Here is a 22191-nt window from a genome sequence, read left to right as displayed (position 1 = left end):
TTTGTCGTTCCCTCACTGACCAGTGGTAGGATTTTGGCAGAGGTTTACATCTAGATCCATCCTTCTGGAATGGTAGCACCCTCCGTGTGGGAAAGCCAAGACAGTCCGTGGAGCATGTAGGGACTTCGGTTTGAAGCCAACCTTACTCACATCGACACTCTGCCGTCTGACTACAAAGTCGATGCGATTGAAACAGAAGGTAATAATTCATAATGGAACAGTCAAAGTGGATGTGTTTGAAACAAAAGATAATTTAATAATGGAACATTCAAAGTTGATGTGTCTGAAACGAGATAATAATTCATAATGGAACATTACGTTTGGTCCCTCAGCAAAATGAAATTACTCAGTCCCTGCTCGCAGTTTTGATTGTGTGTGCTCAGTGAGGGGCAGGGCCACAACATTTGGTGTAAACGTTGAAGATTCCAGATAATTTAGTGTCATTCTTAAGTACACGAGCAAAAAGATTGTTACTGCGGACCCTCAGCATTAAGGAGTGAGCAGTACTCTTGGTGTACTCTGGCTTATCGGCCATTATCACTTGTTCAGTGTGCGTGTACAAGTGAGATTGTGCTTGGACCAAACTCTCCCCACGATGATCGATCGACTGATACTTGTGTCCTGGACCTGTGTATGAATTGGGGAGGGCTCAGCTTCCGGGTTTCTCCAGCAACTCTCCGATTGTGACCAGCACGATGCCTTAAGCAGACCCAAGGGAGAGACAGGTAGGTGATAACCTGGGTATAGAACAGATCCACAAGACCCTCTCGGGTATGATTTCGAGGTCAGCTTACATTCAGGAGTGCTGTAATTTGTAGGGCAACTGAATTTAATCGAGTTTCATTTGGGTAAATGGTTTTGGATGAAGGTTGATCCTTTGGTAATAGTTTAATGCTCTTAATCTTAGAAATTGATTTTTCAGATGAAATCATTTTTTCATCTCCCTCCCCCCCCTCTCTCCCCCCCCTCTCTCCCCCCCTCTCTCTCTGACCCCCCCTCTCTCCCCCCGTCCTCCCTCCCTCCCCCTCTCCCCCCCCACCCCTCTCTCTCTCCTCTCTGTCTCCTCTCCCCTCTGTCCCCCCCCCCCTTCTCCTACCAGTGCCACCATCCTGCAAATAATCTAATTGGCCTCTCCTTTGTCCTATTTGTTAATTTTGTTAAGAATTTGTTCCTTCTAGTTTATAAATAAAGATGAAATTGTTTTATTCTGTGGAATCCTGTGATTAATATCAATATATTGACTATCTTCATAAGTAGTTAATCTGATATTGCCCATCATAAATGGTCCATCAAATCTGTTCTGACCATCAGCTATTGATTTACATAATAGATCTACTTCAGCCTATTTTTATGTGGTTTTTAACACACATCTCACTTTTGGTTTTCTTTTTGACCAGGAGAAAACTCATACTTGGACAATGTACTTAATTTAATTTCTTATTTCGATATACAGCACAGGAGAGGGTCCTCCTGGCCCAGTCAGCTCTTGCTACCCAATAATACTCACGTGACTAATTAACCTATAAATTCTGCACCTTTGGAATGTGGGGGAACTGGAGTCACTGGGGAGAAATCCAAGCGGTCACAGGGGAATGTGCACACTCCTCCCAGACCACGGTGGAATTGAGCCCCGGTCGCTGGCGGTGTGTTAGCATTACGCAAACCGCTACTCCACTGAGCCACTCCGTTAGGTAATCTCGGGAGAGATCAGTGGGGAGAGAGCCACGTGGAGAACGAGCCCCCTGCGGAGAGCTGGGTGGGGAGAGTGGAGGGAAAGTTGTGCTTGGTGTTAGGATCCCGTTGGAGATGGCGGAAGTTGCGGAAAATGAGGTGTTGGATATGGAGGCTCGTGGGAATGTAGGGAAAGACAAGGGGACCTTATCCCAGTTGTGACAGGTACGGGAATAAGAACTATGTGTCAACAGAAACCCACTCTGTCACTGAACCATCAAATTCAGGATTTTGTAGGTCTCAAACTTTTACACGTATGGTAGCTCAGATTTCATTAGTATCGTGGCTATAATGTTCCTGTTGGAGTTGAGCCCCCCCTTATTGGAGTTTCACATTCAGTGTCAAACCTCGCCGGTAGTGGATGTCACAGAATTGCAGTGTCAGTCCTCACCTGCCCATTCATTCACATTTTAGCATTCCTCCTTTTTGACGGTCATTTAAGTTGTTGAAGTCAAAGACACGGCTGACTCTATAGTTGTGCACGCAGGCACAGGTGCATTCGAAAACTCGCTTGCAGCAGCATTGCAGGGACCTGGCAATGTGCACGCAGCCTTCGCAAGAGAAAAGCAAATTAAACATATATCCTACATGACAGCAAAATTAGAACAAAACAAAACTAAACTCGTTTTAGAGCGAGTTGATCAGAGTCTCTGTGGTGTTAATGGTTTTGCTGGTTGGTTCAAGAACTGAATGGTTGAAGAAAGACTGCTGTATTTGAATCTGGTGGTGTGGTACCTCCTGTGTCATGGTAGCTGTGAAAAGATGGCATGGCTCAGATGCCGGGGACCTTGAGGCAGCAGCTCCTGTAGAAGCCACCGACGTTGGAGGGACGTGCCAATGATGTATTGTACAGACTCCATTACTCTTTGCAGCTTCTGTGCATTCAGGCCACGGTGGGACCAGTCGGAGTACGTCCAACTGTTGGGAAGAGCTGGTGAGAGTGTTCGGTGACGAGCTGAATCTCCTGAACCTCCCAAGAGTAAAGGCACTAGCGTGCTTTCCTCACGATTACGTCTAGCTGCAGGGCCCAGGGCACAGGTTAATGCCCCGTTATTTAAAGCTGCTGACTCTCTCCACCACCAATCCCCCACGTACACCCTCCTGAAGTCAGCAATCAGCTCTTTAGTTCAAAGTAAACTTACTAACTACGTGTATGCCACCATATACAACCCCGAGATTCATTTTCTTGTGGACATCCACAGTAAATACAAGAAACACGATAGAATCAGTGAGCGACCGCACTCAACAGGACGGACAAACAACCAAAGACAACAAACTGTGCAAGTACAAAAAGAAAGGGGAAAAAAGTAATAATAATAAATAAATATTGAGAGCATGAGATGAAGAGGCCTTGAAAGTGAGACCATAGGTTGTTGGGAACAGTTCAGTGATGGTTGAGGGGTACTAACTGTCCCTGAATGTGATGGTGGGGGCCCTGTTGTCCCTGTACCTCCTTCCTGATGGTATTAACAAGAAGAGAGCATAGCCTGGATGGTGGGTTTCCCTGATATGGATGCTGCTTTGTGTAGATGTGCTCAGTGGTGGGGAGGACTTTAATCGTGACAGACTGGGCTGTGTCCACTTCTTTTTGCAGGATTTTCCGTTCAAGGGCATTGGTGTTCCCATACCAGGCCGTGATACAATCGGAAAATACACTCTCCACTACACATCTATAGAAGTTCGTCAAAGTTTTAAGTGACATGCCGAACCTTCGCAAACGTCTTAAGAAAGTAAAGGCACTGCTGTGCTTTCTTTGTAATGGCACTTTCATGCTGGGCCCAGGACAGGTCCTCTGAAATGATACCACCGAGGAATTTGAAGTTCCTGACCCTCTCCACCTCCGATCCTCCGATGAGGACTGGCTGATGGTCCTCCGGTTTCCTCCTCGTGAAGTCTATGATCAGCTCCTTGGTCTTGCTGACATTGAGTGAGAGGCTATTGTTGTGGCACCACTCAGCCTGATTTTCAGTCTCTCTCCTGTGTGATGAGTCATCACCACCTTTGACTCTGTTCATGGCAGTGATATCATCAGCAAACTGGAATGTGGCATTGGAGCTGTGCTCAGCCACACAGTCATTGGTGTAAAGTGAGTAGAACAGGGGGTGAAGCACACAGCCTTGTGGTGCACCTCTGCTGATAGAGATCATGGAGGAGGTGTCGTGCCAATCCAAACTGACTGAGAATATCAAGGATCCAGTTGCAAAAGGAGATATTGAAGCCACTGCCTTGAAGCTTATTGATTTATTCTGAGGAGATTATGGTATTGAATTCTGAGCTATAATCAATGAAAAGCATCCTGATATCTGTCTGGATGTTCCAGGGTTGAGTGAGGAGCTAATGAAATGGCATCTGCTGTGGGCTTGTTGTGATGGTAGGCAAATTGGAGTGGATCTAATTCGTCTCTCAGGCAGGAGTTGATATGTTTCATCACCAAACTCCCAAAGCACTTCATCCCTGTGGATGGAAGTGCTACTGGACGATAGTCGTTGAGGCAGGTCACCTCGCTCTTCTCAGGCCCTGGTATAACTGAAGCCTGCTTGAAGCAGGTGGGTACCGCAGACTGCCAAAGCGAGAGGTTAAAGATCTCGGTGAACACTCCAGCCAGTTGATCAGCACAGGTCTTTAGTACTCGACCAGGTACCCTGTGTAGGCCGGATGCTTTCCGTGGGTTCACCCTCCTAAAGGATGCTCTCACATCAGCCTCAGAGATGAAATCACGGGGTCATCGGGGGCTGTGGGAGTTTGTGAAGGTCCCTCCACAAAGTGAGAATAGAAGGCATTGAACTCATCTGCGAGTGAAGCAATGTCGCTTGGTTTCCCTTTGTAGGAGGTGACAGCATTCAAGCCCTGACTCAGCTGTCGAGCAGCCTTCAGTGTTTCATTTGGTCCAGAGTTGCCACTTTGCATGTGTGATGGCTCTCTGGAGATCGTACCCGGACTGCCTGTGTTTTGTCTGGTTACCAGGCCAGAAGCTACTAATCTGGCCCTCAGTAGATTGTGGATCTCATAGTTTATCCAGGGCTTCTGTTTGGGGAAGACTGAATGATTTTGTGGGGACACGCGTGTTTTTCTAAACTCTGTGGTAACCGTGGTGCATTTGTTCAGCCTTCTGAGCCCTTGAACCCGGCCCAGTTCACTGACCGAAGCCACCCTGGCCTGGCCTCCGCCCGAAGCCCCCCCAGCCCGGCTCACCGGCCAAAGCCCCCCTGCGGCTGCTCCTCTGCCTCTGACGTTGAGCAAGAGGGCCAGTTTAAAAGCTGTCAGATGGTTCTTTCAATGGCCAGGACACGAGTGCCTCAAAGTTCAACGCTAACCCACCGTGCTCTGTGGAGTTTGCAGATTCTATTTGTGGCTCTGTGGGCTTTCTCCAAGTACTCCAGTTCCCGCTCTTGGTTTAGTTGCTAAATTGACCACTGCAAATTTTTCCTAGTGTAAGTGAGTGTGGATCTGAGGAGCACTGATGGGGATGTGGGGAGACTAGAAAACAGGGAAAATCAACTGGGGAATGAGATCATTCTGTGAGCTAGTACAACCTCAGTGAACTGAATGGCCTCTTAAAGAGTAAAGAAACGTGAATGTAAAGAAATACTGTAAATTGGAAATGAATCCTTGGTAATCTCAGGTGATACTTTGCCGTCACTCAATAATTGGAGGGAAGAGGCTGAACTTCTAGATCAGTGTGTTTTTCCCATCCTGATCTTTTATCCTTCAACAACTTTACCATCCGGGTATCTATCCAACATCAACTGCGGAATGTCAAAGGCACCCTGGTGTACAGAATTTCCAAGATTTCCAAACGTCCAATATCTCAATTTTCCTTTATCCAAGTCTTAAATTGCTGATCGCCTGCGGTACAGGAAAAGATTCCGAGTTCAGGAATGGGCCAGGGGAAATATTCTTCCAGTGATGAATCAGTGATGTCTGTAAGAATTTTATACCTTACAGCTCTTTTTCTTCCAAGGCCGAGAACCAATCTGGCCTTGTCCTTGAAGGATGTGCTAGGCTTTGTTGGAAGCAGCTAAAATATTGAAAAGAGATGATCTGGCAAGATTTTCCTTCACATTAAATTATACCCTTGCAATGATTTTTTTTGTGAGATTGGTTGAGCATTTGGAAAGAAGACGGTCAACTTTCCTGGCTAAACTTTTATTTACCTTAGTTTCTGGGAAGAGTGATTTGGTAATGACTACTGACTTTGAATCACTTTTGAGTATAATGTCAGAGCTTAATGAAACTTCGTAAACAGTAGATGTTGGAATTCTGATGTCCGTTTTGGAGGTAGTTTGATATTTTGTGTAGTTAAAGAAATAAACAATGTAAGTATTTTCTGTGGCATTTCAGCATCGTTTTTCCATTTACTATAACTCCTCAGCATTGTTCATGTTTAAAGAATTTCTCTCCCATTTTGTAATGGTTCTGCGTTGCAAATGACCTGTTGCTGATATATAAGCAATAGCTTCTGGGTTTTTAAAAAAAATTGTTCCTTTTCCAAACATTTTTGTTCTCAACCTCTCTCAAAGTTATTAAATGCATATCTTGTTAAAAATACTTTGATCCAAAGTCAATGGTCATTCGAAATTTATCTTTTTTGTGAAAATATAAAAAATTTTATGGAGTATGTTCAGCCCAGTTCTGAGCTCTTGCGTGTGTTATTACTAAAGCTCCTTCTTTGATCTGACCTGATTTGAATAATGTACCCTTTTCTGTCCCTCTAAATAATCTATGCCATTCCTTAGCAACTTCTACATTCTGAGCAACAGCTGGCCAAGTATAAGCTTCTCTTGCATTCCCTCTTGCTTTAATTTATGATCATCTTAAACGCATGGTTTCACATCCTTGTTCTGGCAGCAATTGGACCTTTCGTCCTGCATCTGCAGTATCAGACTTTCACATGGTCCTCAAGATATCTATCAGGTCTTTATTCTGGTAAAATAACTCTTTGCACTTCAGCCTGACTGTTAGAGGCCGCACCGTAAAGACCCCTCACGTTCCAGGACGTGCCCTCTTCTCCTCGATTCTCCTCATCAACGAGGAGCTACAGGAGCTGGAAGATACCCACACTGAACAGTTTTCCCCACCGCCATCAGATTTCTGAATGGCCCACCAAAACCACCTCACTATTTTCCTCTCAGTTTGTCTGCTCTAATGTGATTCAGAGTATTTTTATGTCTGCTCTGTACTGCTGTCACAAAACAGCAAATTTCAAGACACAAGACAGCGATAATCAATCTGATTGTGACCACGTGTGATCTAATGCATCTTGCGAAATATACAGATTTTGATGAGTATCATGTGATGGCACAGAAAACACTAAAAAGATCTTTGATTTCCTTGACCTCTGGCTGCTGTTCTACTGCCATATCAACTTGCTACTGTAACCAAATATTTGTCTCTCTGGGAAAATGTACTCTAATTCCTGCAAGGATCTTTTTGGATACTGATCTTGTGAGGGGAAAGAATCCAGTTTGGCTGTGATGTCCATTCTTTGAGGAAAGTATTTTGCTGTCTGTCGTTGTACTAATGCAATCATCCAGACAAGGTCCGAGGAGACTGTACTCACCTGTGGAAGTAAAGGCAGTTTAAAATGTTTTCCAAGTTTAATTTTTCTGCCTCGTCCTCCTTGCATGCTTGATAAGTTATTAAGTCCCAGCAGTGTGAACCGTGCTCGTCTACGCTCCATCCCTGATGTTCATTTTGTGCTGAACTGAATGTCTCTGTCCATTTCAGTGGATCAGTGCACACTTTTAGTGTTGCCTTTTTGTTTATTCCAGAACCGAGTTTCTTCACCCCCTCACCACCCCTACGTTCTCTTTCCTTCCCAGTTTGAAGAAGAATGAAGCTGAAGGTTATCAACCGGACCGCCATCCAGGCATGGAGTCCCTCCCAACATCACCCTGTTTACTTGGCTGCAGGTAAGAGAATTGCACGTTGAATGGAAAACTGTTTGTTTGTGCAAGTCTTCAGTGCGTTTCGCAAAAAGCTGGTAATTCACATAAAATTATCTGAATGACATTGATTCACTGGGGTGGGGGGGAGGAAAGTTCACTGATTTCGGCTAAATCAGTGCTAGTGGGAACTGAAAATATGAAAATCAAATTAAATTCAGAAAAAGTTGTTGGCCAGTATTTATTGCCAGCACCTGGGGGTGGCGGAGCAGGTTAAGAGCCAGTGCCGAAAATTTCTGAAACCCAGGATCAATCCTGACCTTGTGTGGCTTTCTTCCGTCGTTCCAAAGACATGTGGTTTGGGAGGTTAATTTGCACCCAGGTGGGTGGTAAATCTGGGTGGGCGGGTGGATGTGGGGCCAAAGAGAATGGGAGAGTAAAAACACAAGAGATTTCGCTGTTGTTGGAAATAGAGAGAGAGAGACACTCACTCACTCACTAAATCTTCTGAAAGGACTCAGCAGGTGTGGCTGTGTCTATGGAGTTGACGTTCCAGACTGAGACTCGAAAGAATAAAGAGTGAGATAAATGTTGGGATAAGTGTAAAACGGATGGTTGGTGTTCGGTATGGAGTAAATGGGCTGAAGAGGGGCACGTTTCTATGTTCTCCCCCCTCCCCCCTCCCCCCCTCTCTCTCCCCCCCTCTTTTTCTATTTTGAGCTGCCTTGTTTTCATCCTTTGTGCACGAATGGTTTCTGTTTCATTTCGGAGTTTGAACAGTTTGGGGGGGGGGATTAAAGTTTTTGTTTCTTTAAGAATTTGAAATTGTGATGAGGGGGTTTCCAGTCCAGTATTATATTTACTGCATTATGATATCTATCTTGGAATGTTTGGGGGTAGAGAATACAGAGCCCTTGTTTCCATTTCTTCTCACTATCCTGCTGACAAATGCCTTTCAATGTAGAGTGATCAATCAAACCCTAATATGTGTGTGCTTAACTGATGTGACTCAACTTCTGTAAGTGTTCCTAAATGAAGCATAGTGCAGTTGTAAATGTTAGACTTGGCACACCCTTGAGAAAGGCAATTCTGATTGGTTGGGTTCTGATCAGTACCGATATAAAATTTATATCTCTGACCTTGGCCATTGAAATTACAGAATGAGAAATGATTTGCTTTAATCAGTCAATATAGTTCAGTCAATTTTATTATCATTTCCACCCACTGTTCTCTACACCCCTCACCTAATCATTGTAAGTATTGTAGAAAAAGAGGCCCCTAGTAAAATTTATACTGTAGTATTGTCCAAACTGAATCATTTCAAGTGTGAATTTCACATTAAAGTTAGCAGAGATAACTTGAGCAAAGAATCTTTGCTTTAAGTACATAATAGTTTCACATTTTTACCTTTTTATTAGAATGAAGGAGAAACTTCAACAGTCTTATAACCTTAATATGTATCTGATATCTTGTGGTCTGATGTAATGGTCATATGTGGGAGTCCTACTCATGTTTAAAGTATAAGTCTATTCTAAGGAATTTGATCTGAATTTTTCCACTATTCGCCAGCTACACCAACTTTTCCTGTGATTCTATTTGTATTCACTACAGTTTTAATGAAATTAATGGTCTCACAATCTGGAGTCTTTTAAATTTCCCTTCAAGCCTAATTTCCTTAGATTTATTTTCCCCCAAGATGCCAGCTTCCTCTATGAACAACGTATTTTTGAATTACATCTACATACAAATAAATTGAAGGTCTGTTCCATGTACAAACAGTTGCCCCTCGGTATTTGGTTTTACTTGTGCTTCAAACTCTGGAATAACTCGAGTTACTTTTCCCTAGAAAATAATATTTTTATTACATGTGATTTAGGCATAAATGCATATATTCTCTATCATATCTGTTATGAAATAACATGCAGCTTAATAAAAAAGTGACATTCTTTGTAGACAGGATTGATGATTTAAGAGTTCTGAGAGGACCTGTGGCTATTTCCCAGTTGCAGTGAGCCTGAACAAAGAGTAAGAAGTGAGAATTTGAAATGTAGGATTTTTTAGGGCAAAATTACTGGAGGAAATAGTTTTCAGTTGGTTGCATAGCCTGTGTATGTATATTTGTTGACAATAATCGATGTTTGTGGATGTCGGAAATGGTTCATGTCCAGCAACTTTAAAGCAATATTCACGGTGTTGGGTGTGTTGTTGGTGTCTGCCTGTTGTTGAGATCGGTCAGTTGAATGCTCAGCTGTTCCGTTGTGCATGTCTGTTCTCATCAGGTACCTCAGCCCAGCAGCTGGACGCGACGTTCAGCACCAACGCTTCCCTGGAGATCTTTGAGCTGGACCTAGCCGATTCCACCCTGGACATGAAATCCTGTGGTACCTTCTCGTCCAATCACAGGTAAATACAACTCTTGAATGTTCTTTGTTTGTCAAGGTAGACCGAATGACTTTTCGACCAGGTCCTTTTCCAATCAGTATTGCCTTGCATAGAAATCAGTGGTTCACCAGGTCATCTGTGAAATTATGTTTTGGGGAGCTGAGGTTCAAGGGGCATGGGTTTTACATTTTACTTTTTTTTATATTGACCCTTTGGATTCGACCCCCTTTGTTTACCTCTCAACCTCTGCACCCTGTCAACCTCTACACCCTGTTTACCCCCTTGTTTACCTCTCAACCCCTGCACCCCATCTACCCCCTTGTTTACCTCTCACCCTCTGCACCCTGTTTACCCCCTTGTTTACCTCTCGCCCTCTGCACCCTGTTTACCCCCTTGTTTACCTCTCAACCTCTGCACCCTGTTTACCCCCTTGTTTACTTCTCAATCTCTGCACCCTGTTTACCCCCTTGTTTACCTCTCAACCTCTGCACCCTGTTTACCCCTTGTTTACCTCTCAACCTCTGTACCCTGTTTACCCCCTTGTTTACCTCTCAACCTCTACACCCTGTTTACCCTTTGTTTACCTCTCAACCTCTGCACCCCGTTTACCCCTTGTTTACCTCTCAACCTCTGCACCCTGTTTACCCCCTTGTTTACCTCTCAACCTCTGCACCCTGTTTACCCTTTGTTTACTTTTCAACCTCTACACCCTGTTTACCCCCTTGCTTACCTCCCTGTTAGATTGCTATTATTTTTCTGATCCTTTGGGTTCTTCTGGGGATGAACAATAGCAAGGAGTTTTCATTCTTAATGATAATTTTAAAGTTTAACAAAGATACAGACATTTGAAACTAAGTGAAGATCTGAGAGGCAAGGCAGTGATTTAATAGATTCAATGAAAGGAAAGATGGTGCCTCTGAAAATCCTATCACTTTACAATCCAGATAACAGAAATTCCTTAGATAAGGGTAAACCAATCAACGGTTGCACAGTTACATCACATGGGTAGTGTGCCAACACTCAGCCAATGAAAAATGAGCAGGGTGATAAACCATTAGTTTAGCAGCTATACCGCTTTCTGCCAGTGAGTGGGGACAAACCACCACACACTGTGACAAATGCATGAGGGTGTTTTAAAAAAAGTACAAATTATGATTAAGCTACAATTTTAGTCCTACATTATTTAATATTTTAAAAAGTATTTTAAAAAACAGCGGATTCCAATTCCTCCCCCCCATCCTTTGAGGTTGACCTTTCCTCATTTCTTCGTCCTCACCTGCCCTTTCCCCTCCTGACTGTCTGTTGCCCTTTCATCTTACCATCCTCCTCTCTCACTCCCCCCACTGCCCATATCCCTTTCCGTCCTACCCAGTCAGGTCAGGTAGCACCTGTGACGGGAGAAACAGAGTTACTGTTTCAGGTTAACGACCTTTTTTCCGGAATACAAAAGATTCTGCGGATGCTGGAAATCCAGAGCAACACACAGAGAAAATGCTGGAGGAGCTCAGCAGGTGGGACAACACCTATGGAGGGGAATAAGCAGCTGAAGTTTCAGGCCGAGACCCTTCATCAGGACTGGAAAGAAACAGGGAAGCAGCCGGAATGAAAAACCATGTTCCTTCAGGCTTCTCCCTTCCTTTTCGGTCCCGATAAAGGGTATCGACCTGAAACATCGACTGTTTATTCCCTTCCATAGGTGCTGTCTGACCTGCTGAACTCCTCCAGCATTTTGTGATTTTTGATCTTTTTCCAGGCCTATCCTGTGATGTGCTAAAATGTATACTTGCCCTTGTCTATTCTTCAGGTACCACAAGCTGATTTGGGGCACCCATGGAAATGCATCTGAGGGCCTGGTGTCCGGTGTCCTTGTGGCTGGTGGCGAAAATGGGAACATCATTCTGTATAATCCATCTGAAGTTATTTCAGGAGGAGAGGGAGTTGTGATCGGCCAGAATGATAGTCACAGCGGCCCAGTCAGAGCTCTCGATTTTAATCCTTTTCAGGTAATTCGGTAGAAAATTAAAAATGTCATCTTCTCTACTTGTTATTTCAACAAACCTGGGGTGAAGGAGTGATTTTGTAAATTCTGAAAATGAGGAATGGCATTAACTGGGGAAATCATCTTTGGGAAGAACAAGTTTGTTCCCAAAACTTTCCTCTACTCGTGCTTAACCTGTTGCAGATAAATTGATGAAACTGATTGCCGTTATAATCAGCTCCACTACCGATACAACCTGCTGGTTACTCTCTGGTCCCTCTTTCTTACCCACCTCTTCTTCCTTTATCAACAATTTAAGTGCGGCAGCGCCTGTGCCAAGTTCCAGGATGTGGCTGAACTTTAACCTCCTGGGCATCTTTAGTTGCACAGGCTTTGATTTGTGACTTCTGAATCAGTGGTGCTAGATTCAGGTCTCCCTTTGGGCTTCAGATCTGCTCAACAGGAACTTGGTTACGGCAGCGTGCATTGATTTCCGAAGGAGGGTGTGAGGAAGTGATTTGTGTGCACAACAAACCTTTTCACTGTTCCCCTCGGTACATGTGACAGTAATAGCCTCGCGGTTAGCATAAGGCCACTACAGCGTCGGCAACCTGGGTTCAGTTCCTGCTGCCGTCTGTATGTCTCCCCATGACCATGTAAAGGCTCCGGTTTCCTCCCGTAAAACGTACAGGTTAGTGTGGGTGTAATGGGGTAGCACGCCTGGTTGGGCCAGAGAGGCCTGTTACTCTGCGGTAACTCAAAATAAAAAGCTACCAACCTACGGGCCTTCGGAATGTGGCTGGAAGCTGGTGCACCAGGTAGAAACATGCTTGCTTTATCTGTGATTCATGTTTAACTTTTCAATGAGGTGGGATGATAGCCCGCGATAGGCCTTATTGAGCAGTGCATCTTGGTGTTTCTCTCGGCCACATTTACGTGATTCGTCTTTGTTGCCCGTGTGCACAGGAAGTTTGGTGTTTGATGATATGTGGAGGGTCAGGGGAGTTTGCCCATAATTCTCCATATAAACTTCTCTAAAGCTGAAATTTTCTTTGGGTTGAAGATCATGTCCTTTTTCTCAAGGTGGACACTTTCAGCAGAGTTACGATATTAGGCAATCTCTTCTATTGATACTCATGAGGACCATAAATAGGATAGGTAGTCGTAGTCTTCCCCAGGGTAGAGGAATCTAAAACTAGAAGGCATAGTGTTGAAATTAGAGGTTCCCAGTTTGGGGTCTGCAGACCCATTGTTTCATGGTAGGGGGCCATGGCATGAGAAAGGTTGAGGGTACAAGGTTAAAGATTTGCAAGGGTCCTGAGGGGCCCTCTCACAGAGAGGGCAATGGGTATATGGAATGAGCTGCCAGAGATGTGGGAGAGGCAGGTACAATAATGACATTTGGACAGGCACAAGGGTGGAATGAGTGAGGGTGATATGGCTCAAATGCCATCAGGGGGCATGAGTGGGTTGGGTTGAAGGGCTTTCCTGTGGTTATAACTGTAGGTCTGTCCTTCAGCACTTACTCGTGCCGTGCTTGCCTAATGGAAGTTGGTGCAAATTTAATCTTTAGATAGGCTTCTCCTTTGTCTTTTAATCCCAAAGTACTCTTTATTCTTTCTCTATATCTGCATTAACTCACAGATTTCTCAGATCACTTTACTTTATACTGAACAGTTTACAGATTATTAAACTCTTCGCCCCCTTTGTTCATATTGTTGGGTCTGTTTATTTTCACCACCTGGCCTTTCATTCTCCTCGCTTGTGAGTTCGGAGAAAAATCCTTCACTCTTGTACTTCGTTCTGTCAAAAGCTTCCGGCACAGAAAGGTGTAACCTGCTTTCGTATCTTTATGGGTACTGACTACATTTCAGAGTCAGAATCAGAATCATGTTTACTATCTCTGGCATGCACCGTGGAACTCGTTAACTTAGCAGCAGTTCAATGCAATGCATAATATAGAAAAAGAAGAAAATAATAAAAATAAATAAGTAAATCAATTACAGTATACATATATTGAATAGATTAAAAATCGTGCAAAAAAACAGAAATAATATATATTAAAAAGTGAGGTAGCATTCATGGGTTCAATGTCCGTTTAGGAATCGGATGGCAGAGGGGAAGAAGCTGTTCCTGAATCGATGAGTGTGTGCTTTCAGACTTCTGTACCTCCTACCTGATGGTGACAGTGAGAAAAGGGCATGCCCTGGGTGCTAGAAGTCCTTAATAATGGACGCTGCCTTTCTGAGACACCGCTCCCTGAAGATGTCGTAGCTACTTTGTAGGCTAGTACCAAAGATGGAGCTGACTAGATTTACAGCCTTCTGCAGCTTCTTTTGGTCCTGTGCAGTAGTCCCTCCATACCAGACAGTGATGCAGCCTGTCAGAATGCTCTCCACGGTACAACTATAGAAGTTTTTGAGTGTATTTGTTGATATACCAAATCTCTTCAAACTCCTAATGAAGTATAGTCGCTGTCTTGCCTTCTGTACTTTTTAATCATTGGTTCTGTTTTGGATTTAGATTTTTTTCCCCTTTTCTTACAAATATAGCTTTAATTACATGGAACTACAAGAAATTTGAAATCTGCTTTCATGAAAGTTCAGGGGGGGACTAATTGGCCCATCTGTGAAAGTGCTGTTTAATCAAAGCATTGCTAAAAGCTAACCACAGTGTTAGTGTAAAGGTATCTCATAATGTTCAGAATCAGAATCAGGTTTATTATCACTGGCATGTGACGTGAAATTTGTTAACTTAGCAGCAGCAGCAGCAGCAGCAGTTCAATGCAATACATAATATAGAAGAGAAAAAAATAATAACTAAAATAATAATTAATAAGTAAATCAATTACAGTATACCTATATTGAATACATTTCTAAAAAGTGCAAAAAAAATACTGTATATTTAAAAAGTGAGGTAGTGTTCACAGGTTCAATGTCCATTTAGGAATCAGATGGCAGACGGGAAGAAGCTGTTCCTGAATCGCTGACTGTGTGCCTTCAGGCTTCTGTACCTCCTACCTGATGGTAACAGTGAGAAAAGGGCATGCCCTGGGTGCTGGGGGTCCTTAATAATGGACGCTGCCTTTCTGAGACACCGCTCCCTGAAGATGTCCTGGGTACTTTGTAGGCTAGTACCCAAGATGGAGCTGACTAGATTTACAACACTCTGCAGCTTCTCTCGTTCCTGTGCAGTAGCCCCTGTATACCAGACAGTGATGCAACCTGTCAGAATGCTCTTAACAAATACTGCTAAAACTAGTTATGTTGTGAAACAAAAAAGAAAAAACTCCTTAGGAATATACTGCAAGTGGGAAAAATTTTTTTTAAAAATTGAGAAAAATTATTTTGTTGTATTTGAAATGGGAAGGTAAGACCTTAAGTGGAGAGGAGAACAATATGTCAACTTAATCTCCAGTGTGCTGACTGCTGGCACAGAAAGCAAGAAAGGAAGAAAGGTCTTGGTGGATTTGTGGCAATTTTCATAAGCTCCAGACCTTAACAAAGTACTTTACAGGCATTGGAGTATTTTAATGTTGGTTTGAAAGATACCAAATCTACAATAGATGAGTAAACACTAGTTGCTGAAGGATATTATATGATGATCGTTGTGTGGACAATGATGTGAGGTTTACGTAACATCTTTAATGTGGTAAAGCATATCAAAGCGCTTTACAGCCAGAAACTTGTATGGAGTCAAAGAAGACACGAGGACAGGTCACAGAAAGCTTGGTCCCCGAGGTGGCTTTATAAGCAATGAGAAAGGCAGCAAGATAAAAGGAATTGGTTGATTGTTGTAACATTTACCAGGCTTGTCTTTCACATTGTTCATGCAGATCAAATCATTACACAGTGCATTGAGGTAGAACAGCGTGAAACAATAACCCATGCAGAAAGCTACAGAGAAAGTGAACAATACAGTGCAAGATCATTTGAATTTCCATTGCCGAGAGCCAAGAATTAATGGTATATTCGTCAAAGGCAGAGTGAAGAAAATGGGTATTGACACAAGTCTAGAGTTAGGGTGAGGCCATGAAGAAACTGGAGTAAGAAGTTGGAAATTCCAAAACTAGGCTGCTGGCTTAAAAAAATCTAAGATGTATTGTACTCTTTTCTATAGATGCTGCCTGGCCTGCTGAGTTCCTCCAGCATTTTGTGTGTGTGTTGCTTGGATTTCCAGCATCTGCAGATTTTAAAAACGCAAGCATGAGGAATTCTGCAGATGCTGGAAATTCAAGTAACTTTGATGTGCAGATTTTCTCTAGTTTGTGAAACCCTAACCCTAAACCTGTTTTCTCAGATGCTTCTTTCTGTGTCATTTATTTCCTCCACTGTTAATCTTAAGCAAGGTTCCTTGTTTTACTTGCTTCTGAAAATAAGTCTCCCATAGCTCTGTCTGATTAATCTGTAGAATTACACTTCCACTCCACATCTGCAATTCATCTAGCTGGGTCTGTAGCAGGAAAGAGTGAATAAGATGTATTTACGCCAAGTTGGATACACAAAAGAAATCCGAAATAAGTCAAGTCGTCACTTTTTATTGTCATTTCCACCATGACTGCTGGTACAGAACATAGTAAAAATGAGACAATGTTTTCCAGGACCATGGTGCTACGTGAAGCAATACAAAAACTACACTGAACTACGTAAGAAAAAACTCAAAAACTACACTAGACTACAGACCTATCCAGGACTGCATAAAGTGCACAAAACAGTGCAGGCACTACAATAAATAATAAATAAGACAGTAGGCACAGTAGAGCAGGGGTCCCCAATCTTTTTTGCGTGATGTAACGTGTATTTTCGGTTTTATGTGTTATTTGGTATGATTTGTTAGGTTATTTTTTGGGTTTGGGAACGCTCAAAAACTTTTCCCGTATAAATTAATGGTAATTGCTTCTTCGCTTCACACCATTTCGGCACGATAGGTTTCATAGGAATGCTCTACCTTAGCGGGGAAATACGGGACAAGGGCGGTCCCGTATGGGACAAACTAATTTAGCCCAAAATACGGGACAGTTGGCAACCCTATGTTCAAGTTCAACAGTGCGTGACAGGGAATGAGGAAAGGTGCAGCTGACTCATATCGTTTCCTCGTGGCCCGGTAGCACATGCTTTGTGGCCTGGTACCAGTCCGCGGCCCAGTGGTTGGGGACTGCTGCAGTAGAGGGTATAGTAGGTTGTTGTTAGTTCAGGCTCTGGGTATTGAGGAGTCTGATGGCTTGGGGGAAGAAACTGTTACATAGTCTGGTCGTGAGAGCCTGAATGCTTTGGTCCCTTTTTCCAGATGGCAGGAGGGAGAAGAGTTTGTATGAGGGGTGCGTGGGGTCTTTCATAATGCTGTTTGCTTTGCAGAAGCAGCGTGTGGTGTAAGTGTCTGTAATAGCGGGAAGAGAGACCCTGATGATCTTCTTAGCTGCCCTCACTATCCGCTGCAGGGTCTTGAGATCTGAGACGGTGCAATTCCCGAACCAGGCAGTGATGCAGCTGCTCAGGATGCTGTCAGTGCAACCTCTGTAGAATGTGGTGAGGATGGGGGGGTGGGAGATGGACTTTTCTCAGCCTTCGCAGAAAGTAGAGATGCTGCTGGGCTTTCTTTGCTATGGAGCTGGTGTTGAGGGACCAGGTGAGATTCTCCGCCAGGTGAATTCCAAGAAATTCAGTGCTCTTAACAACCTCAACGGAGGAGCCGTCAATGTTCAGCGGAGAGTGGTCGCTCCGTGCTCCCCTGAAGTCAACAACTGTCTCTTTTGTTTTGTTCACATTCAGAGACAGGTTGTTGGCTCTGGACCAGTCTGTTAGCCGCTGCACTGCCTCTCTGTATGCTGACTCATCGTTCTTGCTGATGAGACCCACCACGGTCGTGTCATCAGCGAACTTGATGATGTGGTTCGAGCTGTGTGTTGTAGCACAGTCGTGGGTCAGCAGAGTGAACAGCAGTGGACTGAGTACACAGCCCTGGGGGGCCCCCGTGTTCAGTGTGATGGTGTTGGAGATGCTGCTTCCGATCCGGACTGACTGAGGTCTCCCAGTCAGGAAGTCTAGGATCCAGTTACAGAGGGAGGTGTTCAGGCCCAGTAAGCTCAGCTTTCCAATCAGTTTCTGAGGAATGATCGTGTTGAATGCTGAACTGAAGTCTAATGACAGGATTTGAACGTACGTGTCTTTTTTGTCCAGGTGGGTTACAGCCAGGTAAATAAAAGGAACCGCATGGGCTGGCTGTCCAGTGTAATACTTAATAACTGTTATCCAAACAAGAAACACCAGTGGGTCTGAACGTCTTTAACTTTTGTTTCAACTTTGCTGTCATTTCAAATATTTCCCGATTTTAAACAAAATCATTGTCTTATTTCTTTTTCCTAAGTTTCTGTGAATTTTTTTTTCCTGAACCCTTAATATTTTAATCTCTCATTTTGACCAGAACAACCTTGTTGCCTCAGGAGCCAATGAGTCTGAGATCTACATCTGGGATTTGAATAATTTTGATACACCAATGACACCAGGACCAAAATGTCAGGTTTGTTTATTAATTAACATTTCCTTACATTTGAGCAACTTTTCATTTGCGGGTCTTGTCGTGAAATGGACATTCTCTCAGAAACTGAACGTAATTTACATGTGATAATGTATTTTTCAAAGCAGCAGTATCTAACCAGTTCACATGGAATGCATCCCATCAAAGTCATTCCCTTTGTTATGGCTCACACTCAGCAAGGACACGTACTGTGGATGATAGTTTATCCAGCTTGCCTTACAGTTGCCTTGATAACGACAAGGTGCAGCTGTTATTACCATCTCCTTCCCCAGTATTAATGTAGTGCTTGAATTGACATTGGTGTTGCCTGCCTCACAGTACTAAATTATTGAATACTCGACACAGGAGCTTCCTACATTTACAACTGCATTGGTGCTGTTTCATGCGCCCATGCTGAGCTCATCAATTTCACCAACTTTGTCTCCAACTTCCACTGTACCCTTAAGTTCATTCGGTCCATTTCTGACACCTCACTCCCCTTTCTTGATCTGTTTCCATCTCTGGAGCAAATTGTCAACCAACATCTTTTAAAAACCTACCGATTCCCGCTGTTATCTTGACTATACCTCTTCCCACTATCTCCTGTAAAAATGGTATTCCTTTTTCTCAGTTCCTTCATCTGCATCATATCTGCCACTAGGATGAGGCTTTCTTTTTGAGAACATTGGAGATGTCCTCCTCCTTTAAAGAACAGGATTTCCGTTCTTCCACCATTGATGCTGTCCTCACCCATATCTCCTCCATTTCCCAACCATCTGTGCTCACCCCATCTTCCTGCTGCCTTAACAGGGATAGAATTCCTCTTGTCCTCGCCGACCACCCCATGAGTCTCTGAATCCAACACATCATCCTCTGCAATCTCTGCCATTTCCAAAGGGATCCTACCACCAAACATATCTTTACCTACTCCCCCCCACCCCCACCTTCCGCAGGGATCCCTCTCTCCATGATTCCCTTGTCCATTCATCCCTCCCCACTAATCTCCCTCCCCCCTCCCGGTACTTAACCCTGCAAGTAGTCTAAGTGGTACAGCTGCCCATTCACCTCCATTCAAGGCCCCAAACTGTCCTTCCAGGTGAGGCAACACTCCAGCTGCGAACCTGTTGGGGTTGTCCATTCTGTTGAGTGCTCCCAGTGCTGCCGCCTCCACCTTGGGGAGGCCCAGTGTAAATTGGGGACAATTTTGTCGAGCACCTCTGCTTCATCTGCCAAAAGCAGAATTTCACAGTGGCCAGCCATTTTAGTTCCTACCCCTAATTCCCGTTCCGACACGTTGGTCCATGGCTTTCTCTTCTGCCACGATGAGGCCCCTCTCAGGGTGGAGGGGCAACACTTTGTATTCCGTCCAGGTTGTCTCCAACCTGATGGCATGAACATCGACTTCTCCTTCCACTGATCTCATGCACTCTTGTTAAAAACTTTACAAAAGTCTATCTTCACCCCCCTCTCTTGCACACTTGGTCCAATCCAACCCTTGAATTTGCTTGCTAAATTTGCCTTCCACTCAGATGGAAACACTGCAGTTTAGAGTGCGTCCCATTGATCACTTGCAGGTTTAGCTGCAGATAGTAAACCCTGGTTCATTGTACTTACATGAAGTGTAAACATATTGCATTAAGCATTCCCCCAATTCAGGACCTTAATTTCCAGTCTGTCCTTGTCCTCCTTAAAGCTTGGAATTACAGTCACTATCTGCAAAATATTCTTCTAATGACATTTCCTCCAATTGTGTGGCAATGTTTCTGAAGATTACAGTCCAGTGCCGTGCACTAGCTCAAACACCTCTCCTGCATGCATTTAAAGAATTCCATGTCGTGTATTCTGCCAATGGATGTGGAAGGTTTTGTGGAGGCAGTGTTGGTGGTATCTCTTCTGTGGGTAGTCTGTGCCTCAAAGCGATTTGGAGGGAAGGAGTCACCCCGGTATGGTAGGTCATGGGCTTTACGTCAGTCTTGATCTTCAAACAATGTTTTGGTTTGAACTTACAAAGATTGTACAGTACTGGTGCACAAGGACTGATGTTAACTTTTTACTGTCGATACCTGCCTTTGTTGAGAGGTAGTTCCTGAGATGTGGGAAGTAGTTTAGTGTCTCATAATGGACTTTCATTACTGAGGAGTGGGATTAAGCTGGAGCAGATTGGTAGATGACCTTTGCTTTGGGGATCAACTGCGATCATGTTGAAAGGCAGAACAGGGCCATGTCTTCCTCCTTCTCCTAATTGGTATGTTCGTAAATGCCAACTTCTTGTAGGTGTAAGTGAATGAGTCAGTAATGATTTGGATCTTGGCATTTGACCACCTGTATGAATATGTGGCATCTGCATACCCCTGACTGAAGCTGGGGTGATCCCGGTCGCTCGGCGACTGAAGCTGGGGTGATCTCGGTCGCTCGCTGACTGAAGCTGGGGTGATCCCGGTCGCTCGCTGACTGAAGCTGGGGTGATCCCGGTCGCTCGGCGACTGAAGCTGGGGTGATCCCGGTCGCTCGCCGACTGAAGCTGGGGTGATCCCGGTCGCTCGGCGACTGAAGCTGGGGTGATCCCGGTCGCTCGGCGACTGAAGCTGGGGTGATCCCGGTCGCTCGGCGACTGAAGCTGGGGTGATCTCGGTCGCTCGGCGACTGAAGCTGGGGTGATCCCGGTCGCTCGCCGACTGAAGCTGGGGTGATCCCGGTCGCTCGGCGACTGAAGCTGGGGTGATCGCGGTCGCTCGCCGACTGAAGCTGGGGTGATCGCGGTCGCTCGGCGACTGAAGCTGGGGTGATCCCGGTCGCTCGCCGACTGAAGCTGGGGTGATCCCGGTCGCTCGACGACTGAAGCTGGGGTGATCCCGGTCGCTCGACGACTGAAGCTGGGGTGATCCCGGTCGCTCGACGACTGAAGCTGGGGTGATCCCGGTCGCTCGACGACTGAAGCTGGGGTGATCCCGGTCGCTCGACGACTGAAGCTGGGGTGATCCCGGTCGCTCGACGACTGAAGCTGGGCTGATCCCGGTCGCTCGACGACTGAAGCTGGGGTGATCCCGGTCGCTCGACGACTGAAGCTGGGCTGATCCCGGTCGCTCGGCGACTGAAGCTGGGCTGATCCCGGTCGCTCGGCGACTGAAGCTGGGCTGATCCCGGTCGCTCGGCGACTGAAGCTGGGCTGATCCCGGTCGCTCGGCGACTGAAGCTGGGCTGATCCCGGTCGCTCGGCGACTGAAGCTGGGCTGATCCCGGTCGCTCGGCGACTGAAGCTGGGCTGATCCCGGTCGCTCGGCGACTGAAGCTGGGCTGATCCCGGTCGCTCGGCGACTGAAGCTGGGCTGATCCCGGTCGCTCGGCGACTGAAGCTGGGCTGATCCCGGTCGCTCGGCGACTGAAGCTGGGCTGATCCCGGTCGCTCGGCGACTGAAGCTGGGCTGATCCCGGTCGCTCGGCGACTGAAGCTGGGCTGATCCCGGTCGCTCGGCGACTGAAGCTGGGGTGATCCCGGTCGCTCGGCGACTGAAGCTGGGGTGATCCCGGTCGCTCGCTGACTGAAGCTGGGGTGATCCCGGTCGCTCGGCGACTGAAGCTGGGGTGATCCCGGTCGCTCGGCGACTGAAGCTGGGGTGATCCTGGTTCTGGAGTGGGATGATGTAGGTATTTGTATTCCTGTTCGAAGTAAGGTTTCAACAATGTGGTGAGGAAGACTTGAAA

The 22191-nt window shown here is 45.2% G+C and overlaps 1 protein-coding gene across 5 annotated transcripts in view; it reads left to right on the top strand.

Moving 5' to 3' along the window:
* sec31a (SEC31 homolog A, COPII coat complex component) overlaps positions 1-22191 on the top strand; it is an 88737-nt gene that overhangs the window by 3342 nt on the left and 63204 nt on the right. For all 5 annotated transcript variants that reach the window (XM_063043453.1, XM_063043455.1, XM_063043456.1 and 2 more), the window contains exons 2-5: positions 7554-7643; positions 9896-10019; positions 11803-12001; positions 18397-18492. In XM_063043453.1, the coding sequence (XP_062899523.1) occupies positions 7565-7643; positions 9896-10019; positions 11803-12001; positions 18397-18492 (498 nt within the window). In that variant the 5' untranslated portion in view covers positions 7554-7564. The remainder of the gene's footprint in view (positions 1-7553; positions 7644-9895; positions 10020-11802; positions 12002-18396; positions 18493-22191) is intronic.

Source organism: Mobula hypostoma, chromosome 3 (assembly GCF_963921235.1).
Source record: "Mobula hypostoma chromosome 3, sMobHyp1.1, whole genome shotgun sequence".
Lineage (NCBI taxonomy): Eukaryota > Metazoa > Chordata > Chondrichthyes > Myliobatiformes > Myliobatidae > Mobula > Mobula hypostoma.
The sequence above is the reverse complement of the archived record's forward strand: the minus strand, read 5'-3'. Positions and strand labels throughout refer to the sequence as shown.